At 45.9% G+C, this 24,672-nt stretch overlaps 1 protein-coding gene across 2 annotated transcripts in view; it reads left to right on the forward strand.

Moving 5' to 3' along the window:
- Positions 1-24,672, forward strand: part of Tex2 (testis expressed 2) — a 118,948-nt gene that overhangs the window by 64,580 nt on the left and 29,696 nt on the right. For both annotated transcript variants that reach the window (XM_041635785.1, XM_041635786.1), the window contains exons 3-6: positions 9,307-9,507; positions 10,596-10,935; positions 12,956-13,203; positions 23,865-24,011. In XM_041635785.1, coding sequence (XP_041491719.1) covers positions 9,307-9,507; positions 10,596-10,935; positions 12,956-13,203; positions 23,865-24,011 — 936 coding nt within the window. The remainder of the gene's footprint in view (positions 1-9,306; positions 9,508-10,595; positions 10,936-12,955; positions 13,204-23,864; positions 24,012-24,672) is intronic.

Consider the following 24,672-nt stretch of genomic DNA (forward strand, 5'->3'; position numbering starts at 1 on the left):
AATCCTCATAGCTACTTTCTGAATCAGGCTTCATTCATATGGTCAGTCAAGAGGCGTTAGCTAGTACTGAGGTGCACCTTGTTCTGCCTGCTCTATGGAGTTTGCAGCTCAGTTAATTAAAGCAGTCAGTTAACAGGTCCAGTGAGGAATGAAGGTAGCTTCCTGGGAGAGATGTCATCTTAGCTATGACCTGAAGGGTGACAAGGCACTGCCCAGACTATCGGACCATGTCATGGGGCCATGATGGGAGGCTACATCTTTTCAGATAAACCTGAGGCATGTCCCAGCTGTCCCAATCTTGATCAAGAGGCAGATCATTACTGTTGTGAACCTTGTTGCATGTGTGGTCCTAGGGAGTTGACAAAGGTAAACACATGCACAAAAGATAATGCCATGAAGTTCCTGGGACACGATATGAGCCTAGGTACCAGGCACTATTGTGAATATTTATTAGTAATATGCTTAAAATTTGTTCATTTTTATTGTGTGAATTCTGCTCCCAAAAGTACTGTCAACATGGAGAAATGTTGTGGTTTGCACATAGAATATGAGTTGGGGTGAGGAAGACAGAGAGGAAGGCTGAGCCCTCTTACAGGATGGAAAGGTGGGGGTCTGAGGACTGAGCAGCGCCCACCTTGTAGCTGGCAGGTGTTGGAGGCAGGGTTGGAACCTGAGCTGTTCCTTTGGCACTGCGGAAGTCTCGGGGCATTTTAAAAGCAACCTTTCACAGAATCCAATTTGAGCGTGATAGGGTCTCCTGCAGCTAACAAATGATTATCTACAGTGCACGCCCAATCCGAATCCTGGTCATGGGTGGTGTGTGTTTGTGTTGGCAGCCATGGACTTTAGCCTCAACTAGATCTGGTGAGCAGAATTAAAGGAACATGTCATTTCAGGATGGAGGAAATCTGGAGATGGAAGGGAAGGAAAAGAGAAGAAACCACCACAGCTGGGCATCTGAGGGTGGGAGGAGCATTGGCCTGGGTCATACTGAAGGGACATTGAAGTGGGGGGCACTGAGGGGTGATGCATCGCTTGGGCTCTCTGCTGGCCTCCTTACCTCACCACAGCAGAGTGCTTGGCAGGTAAGGTTTCCGTGGTTCTGCTCTGTGTAGTTAGGGTCCAAACACCCTTCCTTCTCGTTCCTCTGAATCAGGTTGTCCTGGTATTTGGCCAGCGAAGAGGCTGACCTGTATCTGTCAGAGCTGTCAGTAGAGGCTAACTGCTTTCTGATGACTGAACTATGTTCTACTGAGTGGAGCCAGAGCTCGGGAGGGGCCTACCCTTCAGGCTCCTGGGCCTGGTGCTCCGTGACAAACCAGCTCCCAGAAGCATGGTGAGGAAGGTTGCCTTTGTTCACCTGTTACAAGAATAGAATTGATGTGCAGCTTGTTAGAGAGTGCAGGCAGCATGGCCGACCTGTGGAACACAGGCAGTGTGAGCCCAGCTCTCACACCTCTGGTCAGTTATCTGATTTCCCAACCTGGAAAGCAAAGAAATAAGGTGAAAACTTGATAGAGGTTTCTCTGTAGATATGTGTTTGAAGAGAGAATACATTTGGAGAAAACTCTACTCAGTGTCAGTACATAGAACTGTTGTCAATAATCTAAGCAAAGCAGTACGTGGCTCTAACCTTGGAATTTAACTGTGCAGGTCTAAATGCTAGGTTATTCCCAGCAGTAGAGAAGTTAAGACTGACAAATCTTGAGCTTGTGGTCAGTCTGGTGTACACAATAAGAACCTGGTCTCAAGAAGCTAAAGCTAGGGGGCTATAGAGATGGCTCAGTGGTTAAGAGCACTGCCTTCTCTAACAAAGGTCCTGAGTTCAATTCCCAGCAACCACATGGTGGCTCACAACCATCTATAATGAGGTCTGGTGCCCTCTTCTGGCCTGCAGACATACACACAGACAGAATATTGTATACATAATAAATAAATAAAGTATCATTAAAAAAAAAGAAAAAAAAAGAAGCTAAAGCTAGAAATATCCTGGCACATAAAACCTAACAAGTGTTTTTTTTAAAAAAGTTACACTGTCTCTGGTCATGGTGACACATGCCTTTGATCCCAGAACTTCAGAGGCAGAGGCAGGCAGATCTCTGAGTTTGAGGGCAGCCTGGTCTACAGATCAAGTTCTAGGGCAGCCAGAGCTACACAAAACCTTGTCCCAAATCCCCAAGCCCCAGAGAAAAAGAAAAAAAGAAATTACCTTCTCCCTGCCCTGGGTTTCAGGATTCAGCCTCACCTATAACCCACTGTTCTGGTGGAGCTGTAATGGGCATCAATTCTGCTTTAGAAGAGGTCTTGAAGACCACTTTCATCCATGATGCCTGAGCACATGGAATTCATGAAGCTAGTACCAAGTCCATCTTTGTGTTTACATCCAATGTGATAAGCCTAGATGTGTTAAGTTGGAGGAAGGCTTTGCACTTAGTACCATAGTCAACCAAATTAGGGTTGGTGGCAACAAGAACTGGGGGAATGGAGAAGGGAGACCCCATAAAGTGGTTGGTCGCAGCTGTGCAGTGGCTAAGGACTATGGCAAACAATCTCAGGTCAATGATGTCATCAAAAAGTACTTCAAATGAAAGAAGTGAACAATATTTTGACTCGTTAACAAAGGAGAAATTATAGAGAGAATGCTCTCTGACCATAGTGTAATTATACTGGAAGTCGACAACAGAAAAGGGTCATAAAAATTCCCAAACGTTTGAAAATTAAGCAACATACTTCTAAAGAGTGTGTGGAAGGGAAGTTAGAAAATATTTCCAATTGAATGGTATTTAAAAAATGCAGCATGTAATGTATTTCAGCGAGTGTAGGATTTAGAAGGTGCTGTAGCAGTAGGCAAAGTTTAATGATATGCCGCTGAGAGAAGTGCAGATTACCAGGACTGAAAGAGGATGTCACCGCAGACTCTCTAAACATGGGAAAATCAGAGAAGGACATGGTCTCTTGTAGTGCAAGCATGAGACCTGGCTTTGATTCTCCAGCCTCCATTTTAAAAAAAGCAAGGTGTGGGTGCCAGCCTGGTCCCAGGGGGTGAGGGACCCTGTCTCAGGAGAATAAGGCCACAAGTGACAAAGCAGGGCACCTAGCATTTTGTGATGTTTATATGACTATATAACCTAACCTGGCCTCCACTCTGGCAAACCCACACATACACAAACCCAAAGATTGCAGTGAAATATCACATGGCCAGACGTTCAGAACTTAGTAAAAATAAATTCTTTGAAACACGCCTTTGTTTAATACTTCATTAGAAGCCATACAGTGGTGGCACATGCCTTTAATCCCAGCACTCAGGAGTCAGAGACAGGTGCATCTTAGTGAGTTCTAGGTCAGCCTGGTCTACAGAGCGAGTTCCAGTATAGGCTCCAAAGCTACAGAGAAACCCTGTCTTGAAAAACTTTAAAAGAAAAAAGTTAATAACAACAAATAAGGCAGGCCTGGTGGCACATTCCTGTAATCCCTATATTCAGAAGGCCGACAGAGGCAGGAGAATCACAAGTGCAAGATGAGTCTTTATTTAAAAAAACAAACAACACATATACATAACTTGACTAGTCCATTAGAAGTTAAAGAAATTAAATTCATGGTTTAAAACTTTATTACAAAGGAAGCTCTAAGTTCATTTGCAAAGTCTCTCAAATAGAATTAATAATGTAAATTCTACACAAATGTCCGGAAAAGAGAAATGAAGAGTTTCACATGAGTTTAGTTGCCCTTGGAGGTCAGAAGAGGGCACTGGATCTCTGGGGCAGGAGTTTATAGGTCGTTGTGAGACACCTGATGTCAGTGCTGGCAGCTGAACTCAGGTCCTCTCCAAGGGGAACCGATGCTCTCAATCACGGGCCATCTCTGCAGTCCCAAAGCTTTACTTCTCGTTGTGTGTCTGTGACTGTGTGTGAGTAGGTGTGCTCGCATACAGCTGCCTTTGGAAGACATTGCTGTGTTCGCTGGAACTGAAGTTGCAGGTGATTATGAGCCACCGTATGTGGGTGCTGGTACCTGAACTTGAGTCCACGGATGGGCTGTCTAACCACTGCACCATCTTTCCAGCCAAGCCGAACTTAGGATGCTTACTAATACTAAAGGCCTTGCATGAAACTAGATTATTTACCCTCATAAATTTAGAGAAACATTAACAAATCAAATTGAAGAACATAAATAAAGGGTAAAGGGTGGCGCACGCCTTTAATTCCAGTACTCAGAAGGCAGAGGCAGGCGAATCTCTGTGAGTTTGAGGCCAGCCTGGTCTACAAGAGCTAGTTCCAGGACCAGGAAAGGCTGTAAAGCTACAGAGAAACCCTGTCTCAAAAAAAAAAGGGGGGGGGAGGTAAAGGTTCAAGGTAAACTTCTAGTGGTAGAGTGCCTGTTCAGCAGACTCAAAGAGTCCTGTCCTGGGCAACACAGACACACACAGATGGAGAAAATTGGCTGGTAGGAGGGGGTACTGATTTGCACTGTCCCCTGGTTTCTCTCATGTAAAAATCTCCGCCATGACCAAGCAGGCTCCTGGGGTGAAGTCACTGAACATGGAGTTGGAAATGTATAGACACTGGCTCTCAGGAACTGGGATGATTCACTTTCAACACATGATGACAATGTTGTTACTGATCCCTACAATGCAAGATGGAGCCAATATTTAGTCAGCATTCATTGCAACAATGGATGTAATTCAGCATAATAACAAACTTAAGAAAAAGACTTTTGGCACAGTGGTGCATGCCACTAATGCCAGTACTCTAGAGGCAGAAGTAGGAGGATCTCTGCAAGTTTGGCACCAGCCTGATGAGACCCCATGTTACAAAAGGAGGGGTGGAAGTGGGGGAGGTGGCTTAGTTAGCGGAATACTGTAGAACAGGCATGGGGACACATGTCTCTACTGCCCATGTGAAACAATGCTAGACACGGAAGTGCATGTCTGTAACTTAGTACTGGGGGCCAGAGACAGACAGATCTTAGGTCTTTCGGGACAGCTATTCTAGCTGAACAACAGATTCCAGGTTTAGTGAGAGACCCTGTCTCAAAACCTAAGGTGAAGAAAAGCTAAGGAATACTTCCTAATATTATACGTGTGCGCGTGTGCCCCCCCCCCCACAACCAAGAAAGAAAAAGACAAAAACCTTGTAATATTTGTTTTTTTTTGCTGTTTGGGAATTTATTTTAATTGTAAGTTCATTTTTATGTTAGTAAAATAATCTGATGTGTAATCTTCTATCCCAGAATCACCATTCGGCCACCTTTGAGGCAGTAAGGTGCCTTCCCTGTTCACTGCTGCCACAGGAGCCCTTAAAATTCAGAATCTGTTTAAAGATACAAAAGAATTTTATGTTGAAGGAGGCCACTTGTTAGTTCCTGGCTGCTCAGCCCGAAAATCACACAGAGACTGTATTAATTAAACCACTGTTTGGCCCATTAGCTCTAGCTTCTTATTGGCTTACATATTAATTTAACCCATCTCCATTAATTCCATTAATCTGCATCACCACAAGATTGTGGCCTACCAGCAAAGTTTTAGCATGTCTGTCTCCGGTGGAGACTCCGTGGCTTCTCCTGACTCTACCTCCTTTTGCCCAGCATTCAGTTTAAGTTTTCCCTACCTACCTCTATTCCCTGTGCAGGCCCAAGATAGTTTCTTTATTAACTAGTGGTATTCACAGCATACAGAGGGGACTCCCACCTAGAAATTCTTTGTCATTTCTCTTACCAGTTCAGTATGTTTTATACTTTCGGTTGATACTTCTAAACATTACAGTCTAGGTGGACCTTCAACTCAAACAAAGAAGCCTGACTGCTGAGATTTAGATAGTTGCAGCCACCATTCCTAGGAAACTATACTCCTGAATGTTGAAAACAGTAAAATTTGTTCTTCTGGGAGGAGTAAATCAGTGGCAGAGCACATGAAACTTGACATTAAACCTTGTCCTCAGTCACAAGCACCCAGATTTCATCTAGGACCCCTAATACTGATATTAGTGGAAGACCCTTCTTTTCAGGGGTTTATGGTAAACTATTGCAGCCAGATACATCAGATAGGAGTGAACGACTTCTATTCTTTGTTCATCAGAGGTTAAGTCTGCTGAGCCATATTTTCATCATACTTTCCAAACAATGTAATTTAAGAACACTTTACACTTCTCACACAGTTACTTCTTCCCCAGCTGATGCTCTGGCAGTCAATCTGCTCGGTCCTTCTGTGTTGGGGATTGCTTGTGCCTCTTGGATCATTGCTGGTTCATTTTCAGATGTTAGACTATCCCGTTCCCATGAGCACTGCTTCCTGTAAGCACTGCTTGCTCACACTGTGCTTGGGAGTAAGTGCTGCTCGTGGTCAGTAACTCAGAGAGAGGAGAATGAAATCCTCCAGCTCATGCAGAACAAGTCTCTTGAGTTGTGTAAATCTGTGTGACTGGTTCATAAGCTTCACCTCTCACGCAGATAAGGGTGATTGTTGCCTTGTACTGGGGCTGCCCTTTCATGATGATACCTCTTACATTCTAATAGGCTAATATGATAAGGGCCCAATTCTTCACTCTTTGGTGTTCTACCACTGAGATAGATATGTCCCAGCCACTGGACGCCTTTAAAAATCTTTGTATCGGGCGCTGGAGAGATGGCTCAGTGGTTAAGAGCATTGCCTGCTCTTCCAAAGGTCCTGAGTTCAATTCCCAGCAACCACATGGTGGCTCACAACCATCTGTAATGAGGTCTGGTGCCCTCTTCTGGCCTGCAGACATACACACAGACAGAATATTGTATACATAAGAAATAAATAAATAAATATTTAAAAAAAAATCTTTGTATCAACTGCTGGGACTGGACAGATGGCCCAGATCAGTGCTTAAGAGCATTGTGTAAAGGATGTAACACAATTCTAGTTAGTTTTAATAAATAAAAACCCAGAGTTAGATATTAGGGGCTAAGAGCTGAAAGATCAGAGAAGCAGAGCAACCAGCCACTGGAGTTCTTAACTTTCCAAATGCTCAGACCAAATGGGTAAGATCCTGTCTTTATGAATCCTCAGACTGAATGCCCTGAGATCTGTCTCCTGCCTTATATTTCTCTCTCAGCCCAACCATATCACTTCCCATCTCCACCTCCCTAGTGCTGAGAATAAAGGTGTGAGCCACTGCTACTTGGCTCTGTTTGCCTTTTAGCCCAGGGAGTCCTTGAACTCACAGAGATCTACCTGCTGAGAGACTCACATATTTACTGTGGAAATGGCATTCCCAGTTCTAGGTGTTTTAAGTATTCACCTGCACATTACAAAGTGATGGATTTCCTTGTTTTCATGTGTATATATGATACTCTTTGCTTATATTTTTTTTAAATATTTATTTATTTATTATGTATACAATATTCTGTCTGTGTGTATGCCTGCAGGCCAGCAGAGGGCACCAGACCCCATTACAGATGGTTGTGAGCCACATGTGGTTGCTGGGAATTGAACTCAGGACCTTTGGAAGAGCAGTCAGTGCTCTTAACCCCTGAGCCATCTCTCCAGCCCCTCTTTGCTTATATTTTATGCTTTTTGTGTTCTGTGCACTGCAATATGTGTAAAGCTAAGTTTTGAGATCCATGTGTAAAACTGGGTCTGGTGGCATAAGTCTGTAACCCCCACTACTCAGGCCAAGGCTAGAGGATCAAAAGTTCAAGGTTCTCTGAGCAACCTAATGAGACCCTGTCTCAAAGAAAGGGAGTGGAGGCCTGGAGAGGTGGGGAGGAGCAGTAACTCCAGCTGAAGGATTAGCTGTCCTTTTCTGGCCTCTGTGAATACCCACATACTTGTGTGTGCAGACATACACATGTACATACATAAAAGCCAAGCAAATCTAGGCTGGAGTGATGGCTCAGCAGCTAAAAGCTTTTATTGTTCTTGCAGAGGACTCAGGGTTGGTTCTCAGCACCTACATGGTGGTGCACAACCACCCATGACTCCAGTTCCAGGGACTTTGACCCTTTTTTCCAACCTCCTCAGGCACCAAGCATGCACATAGATAGATACATGCAGGCAAACCACACATTCTTAAAAATAAGTCTTTAAAACTTGGAAAAAACAAAAGCAAGCTACCATATGACTATATTTGTACCAGTCCGAGACTGGGTCCGGCTCTGGAGCACCGCTGCATTCATTTAAATTACTGTGGTAAACTGGGCAGTGGTGGCACATGCCTCTAATCCCAGCACTCGGGAAGCAGAGGCAGGCAGATCTCTGTGAGTTCGAGACCAGCCTGGTCTACAGAGCTAGTTCCAGGACAGGCTCCAAAGCCACAGAGAAACCCTGTCTCGAAAAAACAAAAAAAAAAAAATTTATTGTGATAACTGACATGCTGGTTGTACCCGGTTGTTTCTTTGCTGTCTGATCCTCACTCATCTGCTTCACCGTATGCCTTCCATAAGGTACCTGTAAAATGTCACTGAAATAGGCTAGTAAGTTTCTGAGTCTCGGAATGGTTCAGGAGTTAATGCAATCTACAGAATGTCAAAGATTGTTGGCAAGTGGGCGGAGCACAGCAGAAGCTTGGCTCAGTTAGAAAACTATGCTAGGTGCTGGTAAAATGGCTTAGTGGGTAAGGGTACTTGTTGCCAAGCTTGATAGAGTTCATTTGATGTCCCACGTGGTGGAAGGAAAGACCTGTCTCTGCCTGCAGGTTGTCTTTGACACATATGATAAGCAAATGAATAAATGTAATCTAAAGACAGTGCCCATCTGGGAGCCAGGCATAGTAGCCCATACCGGTAATCATAGCACTCAGACTGGATCACAAGTTCTAGGCTAGCCTGGGCTACATTGTCACAAATAGAAAAAAGCCAGGCTAGACCAGTGCTCATTCCCAAGGGAGATTAGGCAAAGAGCCTTGCTCCATGACATTAAGACTTGAATGTCTGCCGGGCGGTGGTGGCGCACGCCTTTAATCCCAGCACTAGGGAGGCAGAGGCAGGCGGATCTCTGTGAGTTCGAGACCAGTCTGGTCTACAAGAGCTAGTTCCAGGACAGGCTCCAAAACCACAGAGAAACCCTGTCTCGAAAAAAAAAACCAAAAAAAAAAAAAAAAAAAAAAAAAAAGACTTGAATGTCTCCTTGCTTGGCAACTTTGAGAAAAGAATCTTATATTTAGGATAGTGGATAGTACCATTCTACCTCCCCCAATTTTTTGTCGTCAAAACCATACCAGATTATTTCTTAGCCCTCAGCATTGGGAAGTTAGCACTGTGCACTGTGAGTTTCAGTCCTGGTATCCAGGACACTCACTGTCTTCACACTGTTCACTCTTACTCATAAGGGTGTTTTTCCATCAGGGGTGGATGAATGAGATTTACAACTATGATCCAGAAACGTACCACGCCACGTTGACGCACTCAGTCTATGTCCGGCTTGAGGGTGGCACCTTAAGGCTTTCAAAACCCAACAAAAACATATCCAGGAGGGCGAGCTACAATGAGACAAAGCCTGAGGTCACCTACATCAGCCAGAAAATCTACGACCTCACAGACAGCAAGGTAAGTCTGGGTAATTCTCGAAGCAGAGCTTGAATGAATGAAAAACATTTGTAATCTTTTCATCTGTACCCACCCTGTGATCTTATTTAAGGAGCAGTATATTATAGGACAGCATCCCAGACAGCAACTGTGTGGGCCACTCTGTGTGGGCCAGCAGCATTGATTTCTATGAGCTTCTGCTGCTGCAACTCCATGGACCACACCTCCAGAAGCAAGAACTCACCACACTCAGAATTTTTACCTTAAATTCTGGTTATGGGGCCAGGGATGCTGACCCAAACCTGTAATCTCAGAAGGCCAAAGTGGGAGGATCCCTATGATGTAGCCTGGGCCATATAGTTTGAGATCAGACTGAGCTGGATTACATCTTTGAAATCCTATCTCAACCTGCCACCTTTACATATACACTAAAAAATGAGAGAGAGAGAGAGAGAGAGAGAGAGAGAGAGACCAACACCAGTGGATTTTGTAGTCTAAAAGCAATGTGTTGTGGTGCCAAGTGTTGATAAAAGGCTCTGTGAAATATCAGCATAGTGTACACACCAGTGCATTTGGATAAGGTATTGTCTCTATGCTTGTGGAAAATATACATTTATTACTATTACATATAGACAGCGAGTGTGAGTGGTCTTTAAGTTCCTCCACAGTAATGGAAGTATGTAAAGTAGTTGCTATGTAGATTCATCCTTGAGTTGATTCCCAGCATTGACCTACACTTCCTGTCTAGGCTGAGAGATACTTTTTCCCTCACCTTAATATTCATCTAGGGCCATTAACTGAGTTGGTATCCAAGACCATATGATAATAATAATTTAAATGTCACACTCCATTACTGCTGCCTAACAATGAAAGATATTTATAGCTCATGTGTAGTTCTTAAATATGTACACTTCAGAATTTTGAGGAATAACAAGTCATTTCTAAAAATTTATTCTGCGTTCAACAGTTGGGTTATAGTGGTAAGAGAAATTTAACTTCTATCATTTTAGTCAAAGGCTCAGAAAGGCTAATATTTCTGATACATGTGATATTGATGCACAAGGCTGACAGTCTTTCATATGTAAATCGTCATTTGTCTTTATCCATAGATTTATCTTGTACCTAAAAGTCTGGCTCGCAAACGAATCTGGAATAAAAAGTACCCCATTTGCATTGAACTTGGTCGGCAAGATGACTTTATGTCCAAGGCTCAGACGGACAGGGACACTTATGAGGAGAAGCCACCTGCTGAGAAAGATCTGGCAAGTGAAGACCTTAAGAAGCCACCCCAGCCTCAAGAGGGGACAAAGTCTAGCCAGAGAGACCCGATACTGTATCTCTTTGGGAGAACTGGCCGGGAAAAAGAAGAGTGGTTTAGGAGGTTCATCCTGGCATCTAAGCTGAAGTCAGACCTCAAGAAGCAGCCTGGTGTTTCTGGAAGTAAATCAGGTAATAGTGTTTGTGCAAAGTGTGTATGTGTTTAAAGGTCTTGTGGGAAGTGTAAGAGGAAGCGCCAGGCAGGAAGGCACTTCAGTAATTCAGTTCATTACTCTGCCACCTCAAGTGTGTCGTCATGACATGGGTACCTTTTACAGTAGCCACTGCCGCCCTTTGTACTAAATCATCTTTCCCGATGTCCATTTGTGGGCATATGTGGTTAGCCCGTGGCGGCACCCTGGGAGTGTCTTTTCTTGGTACTCTCATAAAAGCAGCTACAGGAGACCCTGTCTGAAGAAAGTGGTAAGAGTAGAGCATGGTGGTACACACCTTTAATCTCAGGACTAGGGCGTCGGCAGGGGGATCTCTGTGAGTTTGAAGCTAGCCTAGTCTACATAGTAAGTCCCGGGCCAGCCAGAGCTACATAATGAGAGTCCTGCCTCTGCCACCTTTAGGCGTGTGCCACCACACCCAGCTGCATTTGGTTATTTTAAATGACAGGCACTTACAGAACAACAAAGTCAGCGGTAAGAGCCAGGAGTGTGGAAGGCCTTGGTACCGCCTCACACTGAAATCAAGCAAGCCTTCACTCTCATTCTGTCAGTACCTTGATTATCCTGAGTAACCATAAAGCACTGTGAGTTGAGATGGAACTTAAAGCAACGGGTGAAGACTGTACTGTAGTTCATAGCCACTGCCCACCTGCTGGACGATTTACAGACTGTCTGCCTTGTGCATGAGTATCACACTTATCAGAAAGGTTACCCATTCTGAGCCTTTGGCTAAAATGCTGGAAGTTAAAGTATGCACAGCCTTTGCCCAGCTGGCTTGTCATCAGCTGTGACGGTGACACTGGTGCTGAATCTCCATGGCCAGGTACCTCTGTAAATACCACATGACTGAAGAACTCCTGCTGGCTGACTCAGGCCTGTCCTCTCTCTCAGAGATGCTATCACTTGGAGACATAGATTTTACTGGCTACTCACAGTGCAGGTTCTGGCTCAGGAGACCCAAGCAAGGATGGAGATCCCAAGTTTCTAGCACTCAGGTCGAGTTTACTCAGAAGTGGTTGCAGGAGGAATAAAACCCGGAGACAGTGGAAGCCATGAGTTCCCCGCACAGTTCCAGTCTGGTGTTACCAAGAGCTAGCCATGAAATCTAGAGTCCCATGGCAGGGCACAATAACCATGCCATATTTGGGTTCTCTTCTTCCCTGTCCTTGAATGGGGGAAGGGTGTTCTGGGCTGTCTTTTTCAATTTTTTTTTTTATTTGTTAACTAAACTCTAAAGTTTATTTGGATTGTACTGTGCTTTCTTCTAAAGTCCTTCTCTTCTTCATGGGACTTCCCTGAATTTTGCTCTTCACACACTGTTCTCTTTCTAGAGCATTCATCTGCCTGGCCAAGGACAGTGGCAACTCTTTCCTCAGAAGACAGTGCAGGTGTCCCCGGTGGGATGTCAGTGCCGGGTCAGCAGCTCTGGGCCATGCCTGTTACAGGCAGTTGTGACCTGCCTTCCCACATGTCCTATTTCCAGGGCAAGGATTCTGCCTTGTTCTCCTGGTTAGCATGGAATAGGTCCAGAAAGCATGCGTGATAAGTGATCTGTTGAATGAAAGATGGCATCTTTGAAATGCCCTGAGCTGTGGATGAACAGTTCTTTAGCTTCCTGCCTAACCCCCGCACCACCGCACACGCCCCTCCCCCCAAATCTGTGCTCTGTGAGCATTCATGGCGCACCCTGACTGGAGGGCACATTGGTGCTGTGTTTTCTGTTTTCATAAAGGATCACTGGGAGCAAGTAAAAAGGTAGCCACCTGGCCTGCTGTGCTGCTGCCCTTATTCCAAAATTACTTTGAGAATAAAAACTATTCTAAAAATCATCTGTCATTAAAGTAGAAAGTGTTTTTCAGGGTAATGATTTTTAAAAAAATCTTTGGCATTTTAGGTGCTTTTCCATTTAACCCACAAGCGTTTAGTTTATTCCTGGCCGTTTTTTCATCTGTATTAAAAGCTATCACTTCTTACTCCAGGGCTTTTGCCCACCCACAGCAGACACAGCAGTCCCTCGGGGCACCTGACCCATAGCCGAAGCAGCAGCAAAGGCAGCGTGGAGGAGATGATGTCCCAGCCAAAACAGAAGGAGCTGGTGGGCAGCGTGCGGCAGAAGGTGCTTCTGGACTACAGTGTGTACATGGGCAGGTGTGTGCCCCAGGACGACCGAAGCCCCCACAGGAGCCCTGTGCAGAGTGCGGAGAGCAGCCCCACAGCTGGGAAGAAGGTAAAGATACCAGGCCAGGTCCTTTCTGCTCTCCTCAAACTCACCTTTACATGCGAAGGTTTCATGCCAAGCCCTCCCTGTTTCAGGATCCAAGCCATGGTGATGAGCTAGACATGGAAAGACACGTATTCTTTCGGAGCTCAGGTTCAGGGAGATGGCACCAAGTGAACAGTGAGTGGCAGGAAGAATTGAAGCTGGGTTACAGGCAATGGACTATTTGTGTTACCTGGGTCTTGAGGAGGTGATTAGTGAGCCGTGGTGGTACATGCTAGAGGGACATTCCAGAAGGGGCCCCACTGTCCACAGCAGAAATGCAGTTGGGATACTCAAGGGGATAGATAGCATTGAGGTCAGTGTGACTGGGCAGCAGCGAAGACGAGAGAGAGGGGTAGCAGATGTCAAGGATGGGTAGGCCTCTTCAGGTCTGTTCTGAGGGACATAGGATGTGCTGCGAGGGTTTGAACAGGAAGTGCCATTGTTCTAAGCTTAAGTGACTCCATGGAGAAAGATTGCTGGAGGGAAGGAGTAGGTGGGAAGCTGTGGAGGGTGGACTGAGGGTGCCAGCGGGTGGTTGGGGGAGGAACTAACTGGTTTGCTGATGGAGAGATGTAGGATGTGAGAGAAAAGGAGACCAGAGTGATGCCTGGTGTTTACACCAGAGCACAGGCTCTAGGTAGGAAGGCCACAGTCAGTAGTAACAGAGTCCGATGCCGTAGGCGGTCCTCTGCTCTTACTGCTTTTGAAGATTTATCGTGAGAACAACTTCAGAGTATAACAAGCTGGACAATGGCTTGACAGTCACTCAGGACACGATGGTTAATACACCCTGTCATACACAGACCGGTCTGGGCACATCAGTAGATTACTCTAGTCCCAAGAAAATCCCACAAACTAGATCTCTCCTTATGTTGATGGCGAAAATGAGCTGAGAGAAGTTAGGTTGCTTGGGAGTGTACTTAGCATAATTTCGCCTGTGAGCCTGATGTCCTGTAACGGCTGGGACTGTCGTGTTGATGGATCGCTCTGAAGTGCTAGAGGCCTCCCACCTCTGCTGTGCTTCACTGGAGGCATAGCCCTGCCTGCACACCCAGCCTCTACTCGTGGGTAGTCGGTCGCGCTTGACCCCCTGTCATGGCCAGACTTCTGTCTTTACTGAGGAACTTGTGGTGCCTTCCTCCTGGGTCTTTGGCTGCTCCTTGGTTTACTTCTGTTCTGTGTGGAGGTGACCGTAGACCTGACCCATGTGAACTTGTCAACTCAAAGACCATGTGCCTCTGCTGGCCTCAAGCTCACTGCCTCCACACACGCTCTAAATTAGCAGCTCTGGTGGAAGACTTCCCTCTAGGCTAGAGCAGGTGATGTCATCTCTTTTAGCAGTGCCCTATTTGCCTGTGACTGCTCCCTCCTCCCCACATTCTCTTTATCCCAGGACATCAATTATTTTGATCTCATCAAACCCAAAAAGAACAAGAGAACTGTGCACTCTATGACAAGGTTGATAAAATCTTTCTGAATGGTTTTCTCACATTAGAAATCAAAACAAAGCCAGGTACTGGCGGCACACGCCTTTAATCTCAGCATTCCAGAGGCAGAGGCAGGTGGCTCATCTCTGTGAGTTCAAGGCCAGCCTGATCTACAGAGCTAGTTCTAGGACAGCCAAGGGCTATACAATGAAACTCTGTCTCAAACAAAAAAAAATTAAAAATTAAATAAAACAACAGATGAGCATGGTGCCACACTATTGTAATCCTAATATTTGAGAGGCTGAGGCAGGAGGATTGCCATCCTGGTAATACAGTGAGGTCCTATCCTTTTTTGTTGTTGTTTGTTTTGTTTTTTGAGACAGGGTTTCTCTGTGTGTTGCCCTAGCTGTCTGGGAACTCTGTCAACCCGGCTAGCCTCGAACTTACAGAGTTCCGAGATTAAAGGCGTGTGCCACCACTGCCCAGTCAAGATCCTGTCTTAAAAAAAAACAAAACAAAACAAAAAAACAACATAATGCCTGGAGTGTCTCAGTGGATACAACAGTTGCTGTACGATCCTAATGACCTGAGCCCGTTTCCAAAGCTCCAGCTCAAGAGCGGAACTCCTGCCCCCTTGTTAGTTTAATCATAACTGCCCTGCTCCAGGAAACCAGGAGCTGGAATTGCAGAGGAATGTGGGGGGAGTGCACTGAGAAAAGTCGTGAGCTTTACTCCCAGATCTGCTTGACCTTCTTGAAGCATGTAGGAGCTATATCATGGCTCTTGCAGGGTCTGGTGTGGGTGTCAGGTGTTAGTCAAGTAGACCATCACTGTGAAACAAACAACCCCTGAGGTGGTTGCTTCAAACAATAGTTACTGTTTATTTTCCTTACAAATTTGTAATTTCATCAGGAGAGGCAGGTGAGAACTTCTGGCTGCTTTGTGCCAGGTCACCTGGGGAGACTGGAGGATGAGCCACTGTCAAGGAAAGTGCCCTCTCATGGAACTCAGGTAGATGCTGGCTGTTGAATGGCGCTTGGCCACAGTGCTCCTGTGTACTACACAATGCTCCTGTCCTATACTGTGCTCCTGTCCTACACGGTGCTCCTGTCCTATACTGTGTTCCTGTCCTACACGGTGCTCCTGTGTACTACACAATGCTCCTGTCCTATACTGTGCTCCTGTCCTACACGGTGCTCCTGTGTACTACGCGGTGCTCCTGTGTACTACGCGGTGCTCCTGTGTACTACGCGGTGCTCCTGTCCTATACTGTGATCCTGTCCTACACGGTGCTCCTATACTACTGTATGAGTCAGCAGAGCTGATGCTTTACCAATTTCATATTAATTTTGTGATTTGAGCAAATGATTCCCATCCTATGAAATACTAACATGGTTCCAAAAATCTGAAGCCATTTGTTTTCCCCCATTTCTCTGCTGCCCCCATTCACTCCCAGACAGGCAAGTGCCCTGAGCATCTGATTTGCTGTCTGTGTATCATTTCCTCTTCTGTTTTACCCAAAGTTTAGTGTACTGTGGATATTCTTTGAGCATTGCTGGTCCATTCACAAATACTTTCTGAAATTGTTCTGTATCCATTCATAGAATTCACTCTCCTCTTTTTAAACAGATCCAGAGACTGCAATGGGTGGGTGTTCCATAGTTTAAGATTTTCCCCAATGTTTTGCAGTTTCTGGCAGTGCCAGGATGAGTAGCATGTGAGTGTGTTTTCATGTTGTCGGGAGTGACCTCGGTGGTGAAACCTTGAAGGCAGTATTACCGGGTCAGAGGTGAATGCACATGTGCTTCAGTTAAAGATTGCCAAATTCCATCCCATTGGTTACACTGGTGTTAAATTCCTACCAGGAAGGTATGGCAGTGCCCATTTCTCTGACCTCACCAAAGGTGGATCTTTTAGGTATTTTCAATGTTGTTCTTCCTGCCGAAGATAGGACATTTCCTAAAGTCCATATTACCTCCACCATCATAAGTCTGAAAGGAGGACCTTAACAGGGTCAGAGACACAAAGAACCTTTGACATTTCCTCAAGTTGCTCCATTATGTTTTCAGATTTGGCTACCACCCAGATGTTCACCCAGGTTCACATGTCCCCTCTTTCATAGAAGGGAACTCTATAAATAACACTTTGTTCTATTTACCTCCACTTCCTGCTATCTCCCTGTCCCGCTCCCTCTTATAGACCAAGGTCAAAACATTTCTGTCCCTGAGGGTAGGGCTCCAGAGTATCATGAGCACAGCCATACATTCATCTCCCTTTAAATTGTGTTGCCTGATGCTTAATGACTTGGCTCACTGATCAGCTCAGGAGCTGAACCTGAGGTAACAATACCCAAAAATCTTTAATTAGTGATCACTGTAGAAGTTTATCATCAGGACCGCCAGCTCACAGATAATGACATGGAGACTTATTATTGATTATGAGTGCTTGGCCTTAGCTTAGACTTGTTCCTAACTAGTTCTTATAATTTAAATTTACCCATATTTAAAAATCTACATTCTGGCATGTGGTTCTTTACCTCATCTCTCCTTACTGCTCATGCTGCTTCCTCCATCTCTGACTGGAGATTCACTGGCATCTCTACCTTTCTTCCTCTCTGAGTCCTCTTGTTGGACTCTAGCGTCCAAACACCGAAAAGGAGTCGCCCTCAGAGACCATCTCACACACCACAACTGATGCAAAAGCATGAGGATTTTATTAATTCTGTCATGACAGGGTCCCTCAGCATTCGGGAAGCCGAGAGACCTCGAATAGCGGGTACAGTCTACTTTTAAAGGGGCCACAGAAGCAAGGGGGGTTGTTCTTTGACTATTCTGATTGGCTTATTCGAAAGGGATATTACCAATAATTGACTGGAGAGCTGTTGCCAAATCAGATGAGGTAAGAGGTCATTTTGACCCCGTTTCCCAGGGGACCGAACCAAAGCATACGTATATGGGTAATTGTTCAGGAACTGAGTACGTGCGAGTGTAGCTGTTAGGTCCTTGGTTCCCAGGGGAAGAGGGGAAGCACTATGGCATAGAGGCTGAGAGGATTCAGAATTGTCAAAAATGGCTTCAGGATTGTCTTAAAGTCTTACACGCTCTGTTCCCAGAAGTCCTGCCTAATCTCTGCCTCCCTAATTAATAGCCATTCAGCTCTTTATTAAACCAATCACAGTGACACGTCTTCACACAGTGTAAAGAAATATTTTGCGATGGTGGTGCACGCCTTTAATCCCAGCACTCGGAAGGCAGAGGCAGGCGGATCTCTGTGAGTTCGAGACCGGCCTGGTCTATAGAGCTAGTTCCAGGACAAGCTCCAAAGCCACAGAGAAACCCTGTTTCGAAAAACCAAAAAAAAAAAAAAAAACATTACTGCCAGTTAACTCTTATCCAAAATAAAAATAAGATCAGAAAATTTGGTATAGAAACAACTGGAAAGCTATTAAAGTGCATTTGAGTTATAAAACATCACTGGTTTCTATATGTTTAATGTCTGGTTTTAGGTGACATAAGTCAAAATTCAAAAAAAATTCTTTTCAAATGTCTCCAGGTGGGGTATTACTACTTCTGGTTTATGGGTGTCTCAGGAGGTGGGGTGGGGGTGACACCCTGCAGGTTGGCTGCACACATGCCCCAGATTTGATGCCAGGGAGTTACAGGAGTTAGTAAATGATGTGGGAACAATTAAATGTCCTCAGGCAGAGGAGTCAAGTTGACCTCCTGCCTCACACTCCTGCAGATTTGCCTCACGATGGTCACGACCTGAAGGTAAATAATAAACTCTGCAGAAGTAAATTTTTGAGTTAGATGACACCTCCTTAGCAGGGCATGCGGGTGCACACGGGGACTGAGAGAAGAACATGGGTTCAAGCCTGCTTCAAAGAACTTAACGAAGCAAAAAGAGAAAAATGAAGGTTCTTAAGCAAACAACCAAAGAAAAGTAAATTAGGCTGTAGGAATCGGCCCAGGACCCGCAAGACCAAGTTCTCAGCACAAAGGAGAAGGGCAGAAGGCAGGGAATAGGAGACAAAGACAGGAGATAGAGGCTGAGGGAGACGGGGAAGGGGTATTTGTCCAGCAGTGAGGAGGAGGACAAAGGACTGCCTCTGGGTCGACGGGACAGATGTGGCCCATAGGCAAATGACAGTTTATAAAGGTACAAGGGGAAAACCTGTGTTAGGATAAGGTGTTTAATTTTAATTAGACATGCTGATTAGGTGAGCCAAAGGGGGCTTTTGATTGCTGGACTTCAATGCTTTGATAGTTGGACCTTGGTGGTCAGCCTCAGGAGGAGAAAGTGGTCAAATAAGGGAATGGACCTTGGCAGCTAGCTTTAGGAATCTAATGGCTGTTAGCAAGGCAGAGGGAATGGGGAAGAAGGGCAAGGCCTGCCAGAGCCATATTTGCCATGCTCTAGCTGGCTAAAGGCCCTTTGGCCTCAGTTGGTAGCTCATTCGTGCTCAGTGTTCCCCGCATATACACGCACGCACACACATACAACCCATTAAGAAATAAATCTTTATAAACTAATAAGGTAGAGAAGAGGCCAAGATTCCCATTGTTGACCTCAGGGCTCTACATACACACATGCATGTTTGTATACACACATACACACACATACATGTGTAAAGAGGATTAGAATGAAAGCTTGGATGGTAAGTGCTTGCTTGCTATCATGATGACATGAATTTGAATCCCAGAACCCACATAAAAAAGCCAGATATGGTGGCATGTGCTTGTAATCCCAGCCCTGAGGAGACAGAGACAGGTGGATTCTCAGCTCACTGACTAGCCACTCTGGCCTACCCAGTGTGTCTCAGGGCCCAAGGAGAGATCTTGTCTCAAAAAATAAGGTGGGAAGCCTAAGGGACAGCATCCAGAGAACACCTCTGGCTTTCACAAACGTGTTTGTATACACATGAACATGAACACACAAACCAAATGAATCAGGTGGCTGGAGAGATGGCTCTAGAGTTATGAGCAATGGCTACTCTTCCAGAGGACCCAGATTCAAGTCACAGCATCCACATGGCAGCTCAGAGCTGTCTGTAACTCCAATTCCAGAGGATCTTAAGCCTCCTCTGGCTTCTACAGGTACCAGACATGAACATGGTACACAGACATGCATGTAGGCAAAACACTCATATACACAAAATTAATTTTTAAAATAGGCCAAGGATCTGGATAGAAATTTTAAAGAAAAGCATATGGGGTCTGGGGAGATGGCTCAGCAGTTCAGAGTGCACACTGCTCCTGCAGAGGACCCAAATTCAGTCCCTGACAACTGCTTGTAACTTCAGCTCCAGAGGGATCCAATGCCTTTGGCCTTCCAGGGCTCTGGCCTATTTGGGCACCTGAGTATCCATACCTAAACACACAAAATTTTAAAAATAATGAAAATCGTGTTTCAGGACAGCCAAGACTGTTACACAAAGAAACCCTGTCTCCAGGGAGGGAGTGTCCTTAAATGAAAGTGTGGTATTGATCCATCGGTCAGGCCTGGTGTCACAGCCCAGTAATTCTAGCACTCGGAAGATGGAGGCAAGAGAATCGGAAGTCAAAGTCCAGCCTTAGCTACAGGATGAGTTCCAGGCCAGCCTGGGCTACATGAGACTTTGTCTTATCAAACATTTTTGGGAGGTAGGTAGAGGGGAGCCAGACTGCATGGTTTCACTGTGTAGCCCAGACTGGCCTGGGACTTACAGTATAGATCAGGCTGGTCTTTGACTCTCAGAGATGTGCCTGCCTCTGCCTCCAAGTGCTGAGATTACAGGGGCATGCTTGCTACTTACCTTTTTTACATTACTGATACCCTGGAAAAAGACTAAAAGTGGGCTCAGTAATGTGTGTCTGTAATCTTAGTACTCAGGAGGCTGAAGGGAGGATTGCCAGTTTGAAGTCATCCTGGGCCTTTAAGGTGTATGAGGGCAGTGGCGGGGTTTTGGGGTGTCTGGGAAGAGAGATCATGTGTGTGGTCTATAATGAATATGCATTGTTTTAAAATCAGGAGAAACAAGTACACAAGCGTGAAGAAAGTGTCCTGCTGTGTCTGGGCCAGGCTGCCACATGGCACATGTGCCACCTTGAGACAGCAGCCCTGCGTGCTTTCTCTCTGAGCAGAAAGGTACCCCTAGCCTCCCTTAAAATGGAGTCCATCTGTGGCACACTGAGCATAGAAGTTCGTTTTAAATACAGGACTCCATACGAGCTACACAGACAGTCTCGGTGTCCTTGCTTCATCATCGCAATGTCGGCATCCCCAGACATTATCTTTGGAAGCTGTGCTTGGGAGAGTACCCTTCCTAACCGTGTGGAGGGAGGAGGCAGGCAGCACAATGGGCATTCTCCTCACGTTTCTCCCTGCAGCCACAGCAGTATTAGGAAGTTATGCACATTTATTCATTCAGCTTTCAGATTTTATGACAGTCATTGGGAATGCGTTCTCAGGCTGTGGAGTCCAGATTGGTGAAGCCATTTTGATGTGTTGTCAGTACTCTGCAGCTCCTGTGGAGGCCTGGAAAAACGACTTGCTTGTCGTTTCCCTTCAGACGTTTTGCCACATCATATGCCACTGGCTTGGATGTCATTGTGAAATAGTCTTTGTTTTTTGCTGCTTTTTTGGTGGAATTTGTTTCCTGTGAAGAGGAGCATTATAAAGAAAGGCTGAAAGAGGGCACATGCTCCCTCCTGAGAATGAACAAGGTAACCTCCTCTTCTATGTAGCCCACAAAACTAAAAATGATGTGGGTCTGACGTGGGTAGTAGTTCTACTCTGCCTGAGTAGCCTGGGGGCCATTTTCCACAGGCATGTGATGTTTCTTCAAGAGCTTGCACAGATAATCTGATAGGGTAAACCTCAGATGTGTTGCACCTGTTATTCTTGGCCTGAAGATGGTAGCTCAAGGTGTGTGTGTGTGTGTGTGTGTGTGTGTGTGTGTAGTGAGCACACACACATGCACGCACACTTGTGGTATAGTTAAGAAGTTGCTGGTGCCACTAGACGGTGGTGATACATGTCTTTAATCCCAGCACTTAGGAGGCAGAGGCAGGCAGATCTCTGTGAGTTTGAGGCCAGCCTGATCTATAGAGCGAGTTCCATGGCAACCCAGAGAAACCCTGTCTCAAAAAACAAAAAAATAGAAGTTGCCTAAGCCAGCTTCTATCCTTCCATCCAGATCTTGGTGGTGGAAAATGTCTTGGTTAATATCTAAGGTCATGTCACGCTAGGGAAGTACACATAGAATTCTCTAGAGTGAGGTAGAGTCATCTCTAAAATGTAAGGGTCAGTGTATCTTTCATTTTTTCAAAACAGGCTTTCTCTGTGTAACAGGCTGTCCTAGAACTTGCTCTGCCTCCTCTATCCATCTGCCTCTGCCTCCTGAGTGCTGGGATTTAAAGGCGTGCGCCACTACCTTACAGCTAACACATATCAATTTTGAACAAGGGTGTTTTTAAACATTTTTATTAGCATGTGTATGTGTGAATGCCATGTGTGTGGGGTGCCCGTGGAGGTCAGAAGAGGGTGTCAGATGGTGAAGGTTGTTGTGAGCCTCCAGTGGGTGTGAAGGCCTAGAGTGCATCCTCTGGAGAGCAGCAAATTCTCTTAGCTGAGCTGCCCCTCCAGCCCACTTGTTTTTAACGAGTCACTGACATCCATAAGAAAGCCCTTGAACACCCAGATTTGAGGCGTTTAGAACATGTCCTAGATGCTGATGTGTTACTGGGAAATGGAAGTGAGCTCTCCACTCCCGTATTCCCAAAGAGAACTGGCACAGCTGAGATGTGGCATGTGGGTCAGACCCGAAGTCCCGACTTCAGAATTGTCCCCTGACAAAGACCGTGGGGTTCTCCCAACCAGTCAGACCTGCAAGGTCAGATCCTTGGCACCTAATGACCTGTGTGCCATGCCACTGGCCTAGGCACATAGCCAGGTGGGACAGTCATTGCACAGAACAGGTCATGGTGGCACATGCACATAGGCACAAAGCATGAAAGAGAAGAGCATAGCGTGTGGAGCCCGATGTGTCTATATAAACCACAAAGGGAGAATGCGAGCAGTGCTCAGGACGCTGTACTTGGAGATCTTTTGGTCTTTCCTTTCAGGTGTTTGCTTTTCTGCGTAAGGCTGTGGTCTAATTCAGATACCTCTGCAAATGTCTGTCTCATTGGCGGGACATTGACCCCTCTCTCCTCGTGACAGAGTCAGGCTGCACTCGTCGACTAGGGACCATTCCTCAAATGGAAGCAGGGTTCCTGTCTTTCTGGGTATTGTGATGCACGAGTGTGGTGGTCTAAGGTCCCTGCTATTGGCCTGTGTGTGACCATGGTTAACAGCACCAGTGCTGCCCCTTGTAAGTGCTGAGCCCACCAGCACATGCTCGCCAGCAAACCTCAGGGTCCCCTCATAGCTGCTGCTGCTTGCCTTTCTCTTCCACCCCCACCACTGACCCACCCTAGGCTGGATTCCATAGTCTAGCGACTAGCCCGGGAAGTTGGAGACAGAACTGCTTACCCACTGGTCACAGCAGATGTTTCTGACAGATTGTGTGTGGGTAGGGGGTGGACATGAGGGTGTTTGCTGGGCTGGGGTGAACATCTGTCCTGAGTGCCGTGCTCTCATCCATCCCTGTGGTCTTTACTCTCTTTGTCACATCCTGAGAGATTTCAGGGTCACCAGACTCTTTCTTCTAAGTTTCTATCTCAGAGGTACAGCCATGTGAATGTCAGCATTTTTAAGCACCGTAAGAATGTCCTGACCTTGCCCAGATCTGGCTGAGCTTGCGTCCTGGTCAATGGAAACTCATTTCCTCCCGGTCAAGGATGTGCTTGACAATTAGTTGCAGACCCCAGCCTAGCTGGGAGAAGGATAGTCGGGCTTTGATTGATAGCTCGTTACATCAGGTTAGCGGGGAGGGGAAGCACAGGCAGGACAAGTTGTCTAAGCTGTGGAGTGTTAGCTCAATCATAGGAGGCTGGAAAAGCAGAAAGTAGACAAAGAAGGTTGCAGCTGCAACAGCCAATTTTGTTTCTCCTTTACTCGCTCACCAGCATGGTGTGGGACTTGTAATTTATAAGGAAGATGCACAGGTCACGTGTTCCGTTTCTACAGGCGGGGCCTTCAGAGGCTTTATGAAAATAAGCACCTGTCTGGGTCTCCAGTTGTCTGACAGCTAATTTTGGTCTTTTCTTTTGCCAGTTGCCAGAAGCCCCACCCTCTGAGGAGGAAGAACAAGAAGCCTGGGTGAATGCCTTGCTTGGAAGAATATTTTGGGACTTCTTAGGCGAGAAATACTGGTCTGATCTAGTGTCGAAGAAAATCCAGATGAAACTTAGCAAAATTAAGGTATTGCTTTTCATATGAGAGGCCTCTGATTCCCCACTTCATTTCTGGTTGTTCTGCCCCCTTAGGTCCTACATGCAAACACACCTTGGTTTAAGCATACCGCACACGCACAGCACATTTGACCTGGATCACAAACTGACCTTGATCTGTGACTAAGTATCTGGGGACTGAGTCAGCTGTCCTGATTGCTTTTTCTAGGGTTGCTATGTCATTATCCTCCCTAGGTGGTCCTCCCGAGCTTGTTTAGGAAAATAGGAACTCCTGTAGCGGATCTGAGTTAGAGACAACTTAAACTGTCCGCCCAGTTTTGCAGTGGGCCAAGCCACATGGAAATTCTGAACTCTGTAGGACCCTTTCTCAGCTGCCCTCCTTCTCTCAGTTAGGACAGTGAGTGCTCACTCTAAATGAGTTCGCCACTGACTGTTGCTTCCGGCCAGATGTCTCTTTGTACTGGACTCTCTCTTTGCTGAAGGAACATTCCTAGTGTTGGGCCAGGTCTTCTTGAAAGTGAGTTTAAGCTTTACTGAAGGATTCCTCATGACTGCCATTAAAGGACATGTTTGCCAATCAGAGATGTGGGGTGGTCCCAAAAAGCAAGTCTTTGACCTGCTGAAGGCCCAGGGAGAGCACTTTGGTCCCTGAGTCTTTACCAAGAGTCCCA

Source organism: Microtus oregoni, unplaced genomic scaffold (genome assembly GCF_018167655.1).
Source record: "Microtus oregoni isolate MIOR12 unplaced genomic scaffold, Mior012 000048F_ref0000485, whole genome shotgun sequence".
Classification (NCBI taxonomy): domain Eukaryota; kingdom Metazoa; phylum Chordata; class Mammalia; order Rodentia; family Cricetidae; genus Microtus; species Microtus oregoni.